The following is a 12556-nucleotide window of genomic DNA, read 5'->3' on the forward strand; positions in this document are numbered from 1 at the left end:
TGTCCCGGCCAGCAATGTCCAGTCCTGAGAGATCATGGGAATTGTAATCCAAAGCTGTCTTAGTTCAGAAGTTGACATGGCCAGGCAACGTGGAGAGAGAATCTCTCTGCTTTCTGCACTAGCATAAGGATATTAGAACGAAAAGCCAACCCAGAGCAGTAGCATCAGGAAGTGACTTGCATTAGTGATTTGGCTGTTCAAGATAGAACCTCCTAGATTGCTCCCTGTCTTTAATCTCAGTTCACACCTTTTTCTTTACCAGCTGGTGAAACAAGAACATGGATAAGCCCCTTCCCCCCGAAAGAGACCTCAATATTTTGGGTGGGGAGGCTAGAAGAGTTTTCTAAAAACAGGTTTTTCTCCAGCATATGGAGGAAAAAGAGAAAGAAAGAAGGAACTGCTTTCTCTAACAAAGCCAACCAGAGTTTGGATGTGGAATCTCTCTGAGCAGAAACAACCCTTTTCCTATCCATTTCCTTGGGCGACTTTTTGCATTTTAATTAGGATAAGTTACTCTTTTGTGCAAGGCGCGGTCTTCCGTCGGGCAGCCAAGGGAGAGGCAAAGATGCAGCTTCCACAGGTTGTGGCCCAAAATGTATCATTCTTTGGGTATCAAATTGGCTTGGGGCTCGTGGGATTTGCTCCCTGCCCAGGGCCGTTGTGCAAAAGGGCTCCCAATGCTCACAGCAGGGCAGAGGAATCTGTTCGGTTCTCTCTTTCACGTGCGCGAGCCAGAAATCTCTCTTCCCTCTCTCCTCTCTCCCCACCCCACCCCACCCTCAGCTGAGCCGATGCACCAACCGCGTGCTGAAATACGAGCTGATGCGTGCATCTAACAAAGTCCAGCTCCTGGTGCTATGTGAGGACCACAGAGGGAGGATGGTGAAACATCAGTGTTGTCCAGGCTGTGGTTTCTTTTGTGTGGCGGTAAGCATCCAAAGGGAGAACCTTGGTGCTGGACGGCCAGTGGGGAAAATGCTGTTGCCTCTTTGCAGGAGACAGTTGCCTTGTTGTTTACTCCTTTCTTTGGGGAACAGTTAAAACAACAACAACCTTCCTGGAATGTAGGCAGGCTGGGTGGATGCTGGCTATGATCCCTGGGTGCCCAAGCACTGTGGAAGCAGGTGTCCTCCTAAAATGAGGTCCTTCAACACTTCCTTTCTGGAAGAGGGTGGTATTCTGCAGGACAAGCTGTTCTGCAGGATATTTTGAACCCAGCTGGGGGCATGGTGTAGGGGAAAAAGCCCACCACAGTCAACAAGTTGGTGGGGGGGAAAGAAAGCCAAGATGGAAGCTTTGATTCCTGGGTTTGGGCACATCAAAAGGAAAACAACAACAACAAAGCTTTGTGGCATTGATTGGTCAGTGCTGCAGCCAGGACTGGACTTCAAAGCTGAGATCTAGTATTCAGCAGCTCAGTGTGTTCCATAGGAATAAGAACCTGCTAGGGCCCCTTGAGCCAGTAGCACTGATTGCAGGGCCTTCTTTTGACGCTTTAAGAAAATTGGGATGGGGGGCTGTGCATCCTCCTGATTATAGTTACTATTTTATTTTATTATTTTATTTTATTTTATTTTATTTTATTTTATTTTATTTTATTTTATTTTATTTTATTATTAATTTCCCCTTTAAAAACACATTATTCCTCCCAGCCATGACATGGCGCTCCTTAGTTTTTTAGATGTCTAGGAGAAGAGGCCTAGGACAGAATGAGGATGGGGTGGGAGCTGTGTTGATTGAGCTTTTCACAAAGGAAGTCATGCAACGTATCTGTCTAAAGAGACACTTTGGAAGAAATCAAGATCGTTAAACTGAGGATCTAAAATTAGCTGCATCACCGGGGTAGGTTTATAAATAGCTGGACCAGACCAAAAGCGGTTTCAGCCCTGCTTTCAGTTTCCTATGCTGGCCAACATATGCTAATTTCTCCTTCCTAGGTTGAATTTCCCTCTAAAGCCACATGGCCCTTAAAGGTGATTTCTGTCCGTTGTGTTGCAGCGCAGTAATTCTGCAGGCACTTCACTCGTCTTATTTAGCAGTTGGGGGCATCGGTGTTGAAATGAGGAGGCCTGGCTTCTGGGCCCAGCTCCTCTTCCACACTCAGCCATGCAGGGCACAAGGGGTTTGACGTCAGTGCTGCCTACCTGATCTAAAATGTGTTTTTGGAATGAAACAGCCCCTCTCTCCCACTTTTTCAAGGCAAGAGAGTGCCCAGGATACAGGCTTTCAAAGGCTTCTTCAATGTTATCTGTGGACTTTAAAAAAAAAAAAATCAGGGCACTTGACTCATTGCTAAGTCTAGTTGTACTTTTTCTCTAGGCCAGGAGTATTACAAGGTGCGTCTGTTTTGAGGCGTTCTAAAGTGCTTTTCTCCATTTGGGGGGTGAAGGCCAAACTGCTGGCGCCAGAGCACTAAGATGAAGTTTCTGGAGTCTGGTTGCCAAGTCTTGACTGCTTCGAAATGCCAGAAGACAACAGCAGAGCTAGAATAAAACCAGAAGGGGCCTTAGCTCACAAGGAATGGAAAGCCCAGGAGTAGAAGTCTTGGATTGGTTCTGTGGCTGTTGTTGCTAGGTCGACAGACATCACCCTGGCTTTATCCAGTCTCTCTCTGCTCATCTCCCATCCGAAGGTTGACAAAACCAAGGCAGAGAACTGGTGTTCTTGGGAAAGTTCTGGGCTCCCCCTCGCTGGTGGTGATTAAGCAGAATATGGATTGCCATCTGTTAGGAAGACTGTAGCTGCCTCCCACACTGCAGATCCTTCGTGGTTGAACCAGTGATCTAGGAGGCCCTTTCTAACCATCGAGATAATGAGTGTGTTAGGCTAAAGTTTCCCATTTTTTGCCCCCCAGTAGGGTCAGCCCTCCATCTTTCCCTGTTTCTCCCTCCCCCACCCTGCTTGAGACTCATACCCATTTCTACCTCTCCAAGTTAAGGCCTGTTCGGTGCTCTCTAGCCCCTGCCTATTTTGCCCTCTGCATCCTCTTCCAGGGCACTTTCATGGAGTGCCAGCCGGAAAGTGGCATTTCTCACCGGTTCCACAAGGAATGCACTTCCCACGTCAAAGGCGTGAGCTACTGCCCCCACTGTGGGGAGGAGGCCTCCAAGGCGAAAGAAGTTACTGTGGCCAAGGCGGACACCACCTCCATGCTCCTGCTGACCTTCGAGCAGAAGAAACCAGGTGCTTTAGAAGGAAAGGCTGACACGACGACTGGGAGGTAAGCCCCAGCAGATGCTGCCAGGAGAAGTTCTCTCTGAGGCTTTGTTTCCACGGGATGCGAGGTTCAAGTAAGGGGAGTTTCCCTTCTTTCTGAAAAGTTGTGTGGGACCCTGTCCTTGGTGGTTGGTTGTCCTCCCTAAAGCATAAATTGGAACGAGAATCAGAGGAGCCAAGAGTTTAGGGACCGACCTGCCATCGCGTCTGTCAGGAGGGACCAACGAATTTCATTTGGAGGCTGCAGGGTAAATGCAACAGCAATCAGCTGCAGACCAGCCTTGGCAAGTTAGCGTGAAGAGTTAGCTTTGAACCTTTCCCCAGATGTCGTAGTTTTCAGCTGCAGGATGCTTTTGAACAGGCAGGAGAGGTAGCGAGATGGCGGCCTGTGTCTCCCATCCCGGCAATTAGAAATGAAGTAGCCGGCCGAGTTCTTGTAGCTCAGCCTCTCTGCGTGACTGTTGCACCTCTAAAGCAAGAGTCGGGGTAGATAGCTTAGCTAGGTCTCAAAATTAATTTCTTGCAGTCCGGTGAGGATTATTCCACCTCCTTTGGAAAGACTTCCCTTTTCCGGGCTTCTGTGCAAAAAGGTGTGTGTTGCTTGATGGTGGGATTTTGTTCTCTTGGGTTCAGTTTCAGTGGGCCTGGAACCCAGCAACCTGAAGAAGGCAGGTCTGAGAGCTTGTCTACCGAGATGTTTGATCTGGCTGGGACATCCACGTTTCCTAAGCCAGCCCCGACTGGTGTATCCCAGGGGCCTGTGAAAGAAACGTTGGAGAGTGCCTTGATTGCCCTGGATTCCGAAAAGTAAGAACAACTACTTACTCTTGCACAGGGGACCTTTCCCACACTTTCACAAGAGCAGCTAAGTTGGTTGGGGCTTCTGTTCCATGACTCTGGTCCTAGTTGCATCACAGAAGGTCAAAATCACCTGCACTGACTCATTCTCCAGGCTGCCCTGATTAAGTTTATCCAATCCAGCTAAGCTAACTGAATACTGATGTTTCCCCATGGTGGGGATCAAGGGGAAAATCTTTGAGTGGGGTGGTGGGATCAAGGAGTTGTACCGTTCTCCCATTGCTCACACTCTGGTTTTGTGGCTCGGCTTCCAACTGTTTGCTCCTCGTTTCCAGCAGAGGAGACTCAGTACATTTCAGCAATAAAATGGGGTGGTTCTGTCAAAAATAGCAGAGTGGCCGTTAGCTACGAAACAAGTTAGTTTCAGCAGAGCAGAGGAACCGTATTGATATTCTTGCAGATAGAAAAGATATGCTGCATACAATAAGATAGAGAAAAGAGGGCTTTTCTGGTGCTCAAGAGAAATGAGAATGTTTTCCCTGTGTTTAATTTGTTTTCTTTGGGGAAGGTGAGGGGCCATATCAAAACCAGAAGCTTCTTTCCACGCAATGAGTGGAGAAGGCAGAAACATGCTGCAGATCCTTCACAAGACTTTGTCCTCCACCTCTGTGGCCTCCTTTTCTTCTCTCTCTTGCCCTACACTTTGTTCCCATACAGCCTGCTCAATCTTTCAGGTCCCCCACCCTACCAGGCCCTATATCCATAGGGCTCCTGCTACTGCTCAGCTGTCCTTGGGCCTGGCAACCTGAAAGTGTTAGCCTTCAGAGCCTGAAAGGGGGAAAAGTCACAGAAATTTCAGAGCCCTCCACCCACAGTGGAATGGATTAGCAAGCAGTGCCTTGGATAGCTTTAGCTGCCTTGTGCTTTCCAATTGTGGGCAAGCAATTCCAGAGCAGGCAGAATCCAGAAAGGCATTTCTGGTTCTATGCAAGAAGTCAGTGAGGAATTGACACTCTTTTGTGTTTTTAATACAGGTAGTCCTTGACTTACGGCCGTTAGTTTAATGGTGGTCCAAAGTTCTGTTGGCCTCGGAATGGGCACTTTACAGCCTGTAAAGCACTTCTGAGCGTTGCAAAATGTCACACCCCCCCGCAGTCACATGATCGCATTTCGGGCACTCGGCAACCAGCTCGCTTTTACGATGGGTTGCAGTGTCACGGGATCACGTTTTGTGACTTTTTTGCCGTTTTCCCGCAAAAATAAAACACCCACCGGGGAAGCTGGATTTTCTTAACTACTGTGGTGATTCGTGTAACAGCTGCTGTAAAAGTGGCCATAAAATCGGGTCTGGTCACATGGTGACTTGACTTATGACTGCGAAGACTTGCGGTGGAAATTCCAGTCCCAATTGTGGTCATAAGTTGAGGACTGCCTGTAAAGTAAGAGAGAGAGGACATAAATGGCATTCCACCATACCCACTTGGGGTAACTCTTCCTCCGCCTTCCGCAGACCCAAGAAATTACGGTTTCACTCGAAGCAGCTGTACTTCTCAGCCAGGCAGGGGGAGCTTCAGAAAGTTCTCCTTATGCTGGGTAAGTAAGATTCCTTCCCCCAGATTTAACAACACATGTTGCAATTAATAGGTATTCTTGATTTGTTGGATGGGACCTTTAGGATGGCTTGATGCTGTAGTGTGTATCCAACACAGTATCCTCCAAATGGGTGGAATTATGATCCTCGTAATTATCATCCAGCCTGGCCCATAGCTGCACCAGTGTGGGATTGTGGAAGTTGCACTCCTGGTCTGTCTGTAGGGTTCCAGGTTGAGGAAAGCTGGACCCTACAAAGGAAGGGAAGATGCTTTGCAAGAGAACATTTGAGCCAAGGACTGGCTGAGAGGAGTGCCAGTCCAACTTAAACTTAATTGAAGCTCTTCTCTGTATTCGCTGGAGAGCAATCAAGAGTTCTCCAGAAGGAGGTGGGGAAGAGAATCCAAGAATGTGATCTTGGATTCTCTTCCTCCCTTCTCAAGTGAATGCTCCTTCTGCTGAAGCTCAGGGAGGTGGTAGTGGGGGGACTGAGAAGCAGTAGGACTGGTGAGTTACGGGTTGGCAGAAAGCTTCTTGCTCTGTGCTGTTGATGATGCTGATGCAGACCATTTCCCATGAATTCTTCTTTGTGGTTCTGTTCCCCTTTTGCCTTGTTGAGGCTCTGAACTCAAGCCTGTTAGAGGGAGAAGAGGGCTATGGCAAGGCTTTTGTCAGCCTCTGATGGCACTGGGTCTAATCTCATAGCAGTGCTAAGACTCAAGAGGCATGCTGTGAGCTCCTCCTGGAGCAGAGGGTGTCCCCTCCCTAACGGCTGCAGAACCTCAACTCCCAGCTTCCTTCATCATTGACCATCATGGTGGGGCTGCTGGATGTCGACATTCAACAGCATCCAGGGGACCCATGTACCCGTCCCTGCTCTTCTCTGCCTCCTGTAATACTTACCTCTCCATAACTCAAGGAAAACTGGTTTCATTTTGTTTCGTTTGCCCCTTTTTTGCCCAGTGGACGGGATTGATCCCAACTTCAAAATGGAGCACCAGAGTAAAAGAACGCCTCTTCATGCAGCGGCCGAGTCGGGACATGTGGACATTTGCCACATGCTGCTTCAGGTTCATCCTTTATTGAAAAAATTGGTGGGGGGTGTCTTTTCTGCCTGGGGGCAGCTCCCCTCTTGAGCAGTTTTCCTAGAGAGCCTAATCAACCTGCAGGGACGTTGAAAGCCGGTTTCTTTCATTAAACAGCTGCTGAGTTTGTTCTAAGGCATAATAAACGTATTGCAGGTTCCAAGCCTCTGGTGGTAGTAATGAACCATTTGGCTCAGAGATACTCGTAACTGTATAGAAAATGAGATGCTTCATCTAGATCCATAATGCTTACCCCAACTATTGGCTCAAAGGTTGAGGAGGATTTTTTCAACTCTGGGCAGTGGAATCAAGTAGATTGTTTTGGATTTTCTGCATGGAAGTGAGCAATTTGGCTGTCGGTTGAAAGAGTGAGCTTTGTTCATTCTAGCCAGGGTGGTGTAGTGGTTTGAGTTGCAGATCAGGACCATGGAGAGCCACCTTCAAATCCCCACCTCCCTAAGGATGACTTGGATCATCCTCCTTTCTCTGACTGGCCCACTCAGTAGGCCTCTTGTGAGGAAACAGTAGGGGCCAGTCAGAGAACTGTGTGTGTCATCTTGCGCTTCTAAAAGAAAAGCAAAAGAAGAGACAGAGAAACTGCAATTCCACAACAGCAATGTCTTTATGGGTTCCGTGCAGCTCCAGAACCCATAAGGAACATTGGTTGTGTCTATCCGCGTTTTGTAGAGCAAGTGGCAGAGTCTGCACAACATCACTAAGCCACAAACTAGCAAATCTCATTATGGCTTAGTGTGATGTATGACCCCAATCGGTATGTCTGGTGGGCTGTTTAGCAACTCAGTTGTCTGAGTTATAAAGATACTAACTGATTCTTTCTTTGTGTTCTTACGTGCATGTGTACGTCTGCACAGGCTGGTGCTAACATAGACACCTGTTCTCAGGACCAGAGGACCCCCCTTATGGAAGCAGCAGAGAATAACCATCTGGAAACTGTGAAATACCTCATTAAGGCTGGAGCATTGGTAGACCCCAAGGTAATGCTTTGTTTGTTTTCTTAAACTTGATTTCCTGGATGAGCCACAATGGGTGCGAACCTGGTTTGCAAACCACAAATAATGCATTCACATAACCTGCCAAGAAAAACACTTTTCAGCGTAGCATCAAGTGGGAACTTCTTCTGAGAGCAGTTGGGTTGAAGATAATGCTGTTGCACAGCTGTTGATGCAGCAGTTCAGCCCTAGATGCCTCCCAAATGCTCCGGCATAGGAGAATTCGGTCTCCCTATAGGATGCCCCATGTGGACAAGCTCTGTACTCCTGTCTCAAGGTTTTGAAATTCAGCATTGACAGGCCATCATGAGATCTCAGCACACCCCAAGGGTGAATATATGCACTCCTAAAACCTGCTCACGGCTGTCTCAGAACTGAGGCGGTGCCAGGAAATAGGTTTGCAAGTTCTACCTGCCAACTGACAAACAGGTTGAATGCGGTGAGAGTTTGGATATGCAGCCAATGCGTTCGAGGTGGCTTTGCAATGCTGCTTGACGTGTTGACTCAGGAGCCTGGGTTTCGGTCCCTTGACTCTCACAGGAATGGCATTGACCGCTTCCTAAGCAAGCTAACGTTAGAAACAAAAACGAAAAAACAGAGCACTCCTTTTGCTTAGCAGTGAAAATCATTTGGCCAGCAATAGATTACCAGCCAGAAATCACCTGCCCCAAACCCTTGGCTAATAACCAAGGATCTTCTTTGCCCCTAAGCTGCAGACAGTATACTTGAGGTCCCTGAATCCCAGATTGGCCCACTGGAGAATATTAGCGATCTGCAGTTGAGAAAAGCTTCCTTTTCTTTCAGATGAAACCAAAACCACAGCTTCTTGATCTCGGCCGAGGTTAATTAACGTTGCATGTCAAATTAGGCTGGTTAAATGGTTATTCGTCTGTATTATTTTTTCCTTGTAGTATGTTAATCATCCTTGAAGGAGAAGCAGCAGCCCTTTACAAAAGAGGCAGCCTGTGTGGGTTGATTTAATTGTTGCTGAGTAAGGATAACAATAGGAATGCCGTGGAGGTCTCCTGTTGTCAAAAGATGGAGGCACCTTGCCTTGCAAGCTAGGGCGGATCCTTGATTCCCATGGAGTCAGGCGCAAGGATGGTGCTGCAGAGGATGATGGGAGAAGGGACTTGAAGCTCTTCATGCTCCTGGGGGCAGGAGGACATTTTTGGGAGACCCTCTCCTTCAGGATTGCACAACCCCAGGGCTGGATGCAGCCCACCCCAAGCTTGGGGTGCCCTTCTAGAGGTTGCACTTTTTTCATGTGCAGAAGAGGAGATGGCTAGAAGTATAATCCTATGAACTGCATTTAATTCAATTTAAAGACCAGATTTCCTTTTTGCCCTGCTCCCTGACATTGCCTCCTGTTTGTCTCAGGCACGTCACTCAAAAGCCCAAGGAAGTAGGTTCTCTACTTGGTTTTAGAAGAAATCTAATGTAGCAGGAAGAGAGATGGGTTGGAACCTACCTTCTTGATGGGTTTTTCACTTGTAGGGAGGATTTGGGAGGGTGGGTACCTTCAAGTCAGTGTTGACTCTGGTGACTGCCTGGACAAGTTCCTGCAGTTTTCTTAGCAAGATTTTAGAAGTGGTTTGCCCTTACTGCCTTCCCAAGGCCAAGAGAGAGGGACTGGCCCAAGGTCCCCCAGCTGGCTTCCTGTCCAAGGCAGGACTAGAACTCACAATCTCCCGGTTTCTAGCCTGGTGCCTTGACTGCAGAAACACCCACCTGTGGCTGCTATTCATTAACTGCCTGCCAAGGGGGGCTACTTGGAAGCTGCAGAATTGGGGGAGGGGGCAGGGGGTTATCAAAAACCTGGCATGTGGTTGTTGAGCTGCCTTATCACACCATCAACGGTGTATGGTTTTCCACACCTTCTGATCCTCCTCCTGGCTCTGCTGACACCTCTACCTGGTTACCTGTTTTGGCTTAGGATGCCGAAGGATCCACCTGTTTGCACCTGGCGGCCAAGAAGGGCCATTACGATGTGGTGCAGTACCTCCTATCCAATGAACAAATGGATGTCAACTGTCAAGTAAGTTGCTTCCCTTCTGGGTGGGACAAGCGTTTGCAGATATGTCAGGATGCACATTCCTCTTGGTAGAACAGCTTTGTATGCTCCAGGTGGCTGGGACTGTAGGCCCGCTCGCCCTTTCCCCTTGCCCAGCTTTTGGAAGCTGATGGGAGTCAGCCCAGAAGACTTTGCCTTACTCTGGGATCCGTTACAGCCAGAATTAATGAAGCCCACGCATTCTCCTTGTCTCTGATGCTTGCAGTTGCCTTGCAACAAAGGCATTTCAGGTTGTTATATGAGTCACCGAAAGGACATTTCTCCCCCCTCCCCCCCTTTGTTTTGTTTGTTTGGCCTTCTCCAGGCCTTTCCACCAGAATCAGCACATGATGAAAATAGACTGGTGTGGTTGCAGGACAGGAACGGGCCAACCACGGTTTGCCCTCAACTTCCTAGCACCCCATTTGTGGCCTCCTGAGCCCTTACAGAGTGGGCAGGGCTGAAAACATTGGGCTTGGAGGGGGCTGCCTGGATGCAGACTAGTTGCCATGGGTGGCACAGCTCATCACCAAGCTCCTATTTATCAGAAAGGTAATGATAGAGGGACACCTCTTACTTTGGACTTTTTTGCTTGGCACATGAGTGTCCTCCTAAACTAAGACTTGGTGGGCAGTCGCCCACCCTTTGATTTTCTAAAAATGCCATCAGGATCCACGTGGCCTCCTAAAGCCCTTGCAACTTTCCCCATACCATAATATTCCATTTCCAGAGTAGGCAGTGTCATGTTGGGGTCATCAGTCCCGTAACACTTGTTGGTCCTTGGAAATTTTCATAAAAACATCAAGACAGAGCATTCACCCTGCCTTCCTTTCACCTCCTCTGCTTTGCTTTTATTCCAGGTTTTGCCCTGGCAACTCCATATGTACAAAGGCTTGAGGTTGGGGACCAGTAATGGTGCAGGTTGGGTAGAAAGAGATTGGGAGAGATTGGGGGGAGGCAGGGAAAGGAAAGGAAGGGAGGGTAAATATAAACAATGAAGGAATTGAGAGCAAATCTGTTGGCAGCTTATCTCCTAAATGTCAGCTTAGCCCACGTGGAAAGAAATCTGGGAAGAAAGGCTTCAGAGTATTCAAAGAGACTCTACTGTAATGAAGTCACTGTAAGCAAGGCTGGCAACTTCCAGTTTTTCAAGATTGATTGTTGCCCCAGACTAGCTTTAAAGGTCCATCCTGAAATCTGTGTACCCCTTGCTTCCTTGATCTTGTCCAACTCCATGGAACTTCAGGGTTTGGGATCTGATCAACTGGTGTTCCTTTGTTCCCAGGATGACGGAGGCTGGACACCAATGATCTGGGCTACGGAGTACAAACACGTGGAGCTGGTGAAGCTGCTGTTGTCCAAAGGCTCTGACATCAACATCCGAGATAATGTAAGTTGGGTGGGGCTGAAACCCATCATTTTAGTGACAACCCAACTCAGACTAGGGAACCAGGCCATCAGAGGGAGCAAGTGGAAGTGCTGTGGTGTTTCAGTGCTGGATCAATTTAAGGTTGAGGGAAGGCGGCAGATGGGGAGAAAGAAACGTTATGTGCAATTTCAGTCTAGCAGTAAGGCAGGGAAAAGAGGGTGGCTGGTTTCCTTTTTTGTAAAAGAGTATTTTTCTCCTGCCATTCCTTCTTTGCAAGACTTGGAGGGGTGGCCAGGCTGAACTTCAGGTGAGGCCAGAACTGAGAACCCCTAGACTCCAAGAATCCCTAGACTTGAGAATAAACCCTTTCTCTGCCAAACGGATCAGCCCTCATAAACTTGCAGGGTTTGAGGGAAAGAGGAGGAGCAGAATAAAGTGTTTAACCGTGGCCTGCAGGCAGCTGCTGGCCGGGGACCCATGCTTACACGTGTTCTGCAGCTCCTTTCTTTCTGCCCTCCAAATTTGTCTGCGCTGGCTGCCCTAGAGGGATGTGTCATCTGGAGATCTCCAAGGGCTTTCCTACGCTTCTCGATCCGGCTGCTTGGCTCCGACACCTTTCCCTCTGCATCTGTGGCATTTCCCCGGGGATGCACCCTGAGCGTGCTGTGGCTTGCAAACAAATGAATCATCTGTCCTTGGAAAGCGGGGGAGGGCAGTCCCTGGAAAGCGGGGGAGGGCTTGGGTCTCCCCCCCTTCCCTTTCTCAGGGAGCTTGGAAGTGGCTGTTGCTGGGATCTCCCTGTCTGGAAGGAAGCTGAGCCATCTAGAGAAGGCAGCCCACAGAATTCGGAGGAGGGAAGATCTTAGGAATGGGGGGTGTTCCCCCAAGTGACAGGCAGGCAGGCAAGGCTCGACTGCCCCTTCCCTTCCCTTCCCTTCCACCTCCCCCAATGTCTCTTTTCCAGGAGCAGAATATTTGTTTACACTGGGCTGCTTTCTCTGGGTGCGTCGACATTGCCGAGATCCTCCTGGCTGCTAAATGCGACTTGCACGCGGTGAACATTCATGGAGATTCTCCTTTGCACATTGCAGCCCGGGAGAACCGCTATGAGTGTGTAGTGTAAGTACAGAACTGGGGGGGGGGGTCTTCCCCTCCCGCTATTGTTTTCTTCTCCCCAAGCTGGGCACTAAAAAAACTGGAGGGGGAAAAGATGCTTTTTTCCCCTGCTTAGGACATTAAAAGAAGCCTGTTGCTTTCTTTGCCCCAATCCCACTTTTCAAATCAGCGGCGATTCTTGCTGGGGTCAGAGAGAGGATTTGGCTAAGCTCGCTTTGCTGGCCTTGCGGCTGCGCCAATTCCCAGGACTTGTCTGCGACACCTTAGGGGCAGGGCATGAGCTCCAGCCACGATGACAGCCCGAAGGTCAAATGCCAGC

At 48.8% G+C, this 12556-nt stretch overlaps 1 protein-coding gene across 10 annotated transcripts in view; it reads left to right on the forward strand.

The window, feature by feature from the left end:
* The window catches only part of EHMT1 (euchromatic histone lysine methyltransferase 1), an 87677-nt gene that overhangs the window by 63076 nt on the left and 12045 nt on the right, over positions 1–12556 (forward strand). For 7 of the 10 annotated variants that reach the window (XR_010068791.1, XM_063316398.1, XM_063316403.1 and 4 more), the window contains 9 exons: positions 784–927; positions 2994–3220; positions 3850–4023; positions 5525–5607; positions 6568–6674; positions 7562–7684; positions 9636–9737; positions 11038–11142; positions 12086–12240. Coding sequence is in view for 9 of the 10 variants with exons in the window: in XM_063316398.1 (XP_063172468.1) it covers positions 784–927; positions 2994–3220; positions 3850–4023; positions 5525–5607; positions 6568–6674; positions 7562–7684; positions 9636–9737; positions 11038–11142; positions 12086–12240 (1220 nt within the window). In the remaining variant the exon portion in view is untranslated. Of the gene's footprint in view, positions 1–262; positions 322–783; positions 928–2993; positions 3221–3849; positions 4024–5524; positions 5608–6567; positions 6675–7561; positions 7685–9635; positions 9738–10077; positions 10461–11037; positions 11143–12085; positions 12241–12556 lie in introns of those variants that run through there. The other 3 variants (XM_063316404.1, XM_063316399.1, XM_063316405.1) reach the window with 3 other exon arrangements.

This window comes from Candoia aspera, chromosome 16 (assembly GCF_035149785.1).
Source record: "Candoia aspera isolate rCanAsp1 chromosome 16, rCanAsp1.hap2, whole genome shotgun sequence".
NCBI classification, from domain to species: Eukaryota; Metazoa; Chordata; class Lepidosauria; order Squamata; family Boidae; genus Candoia; species Candoia aspera.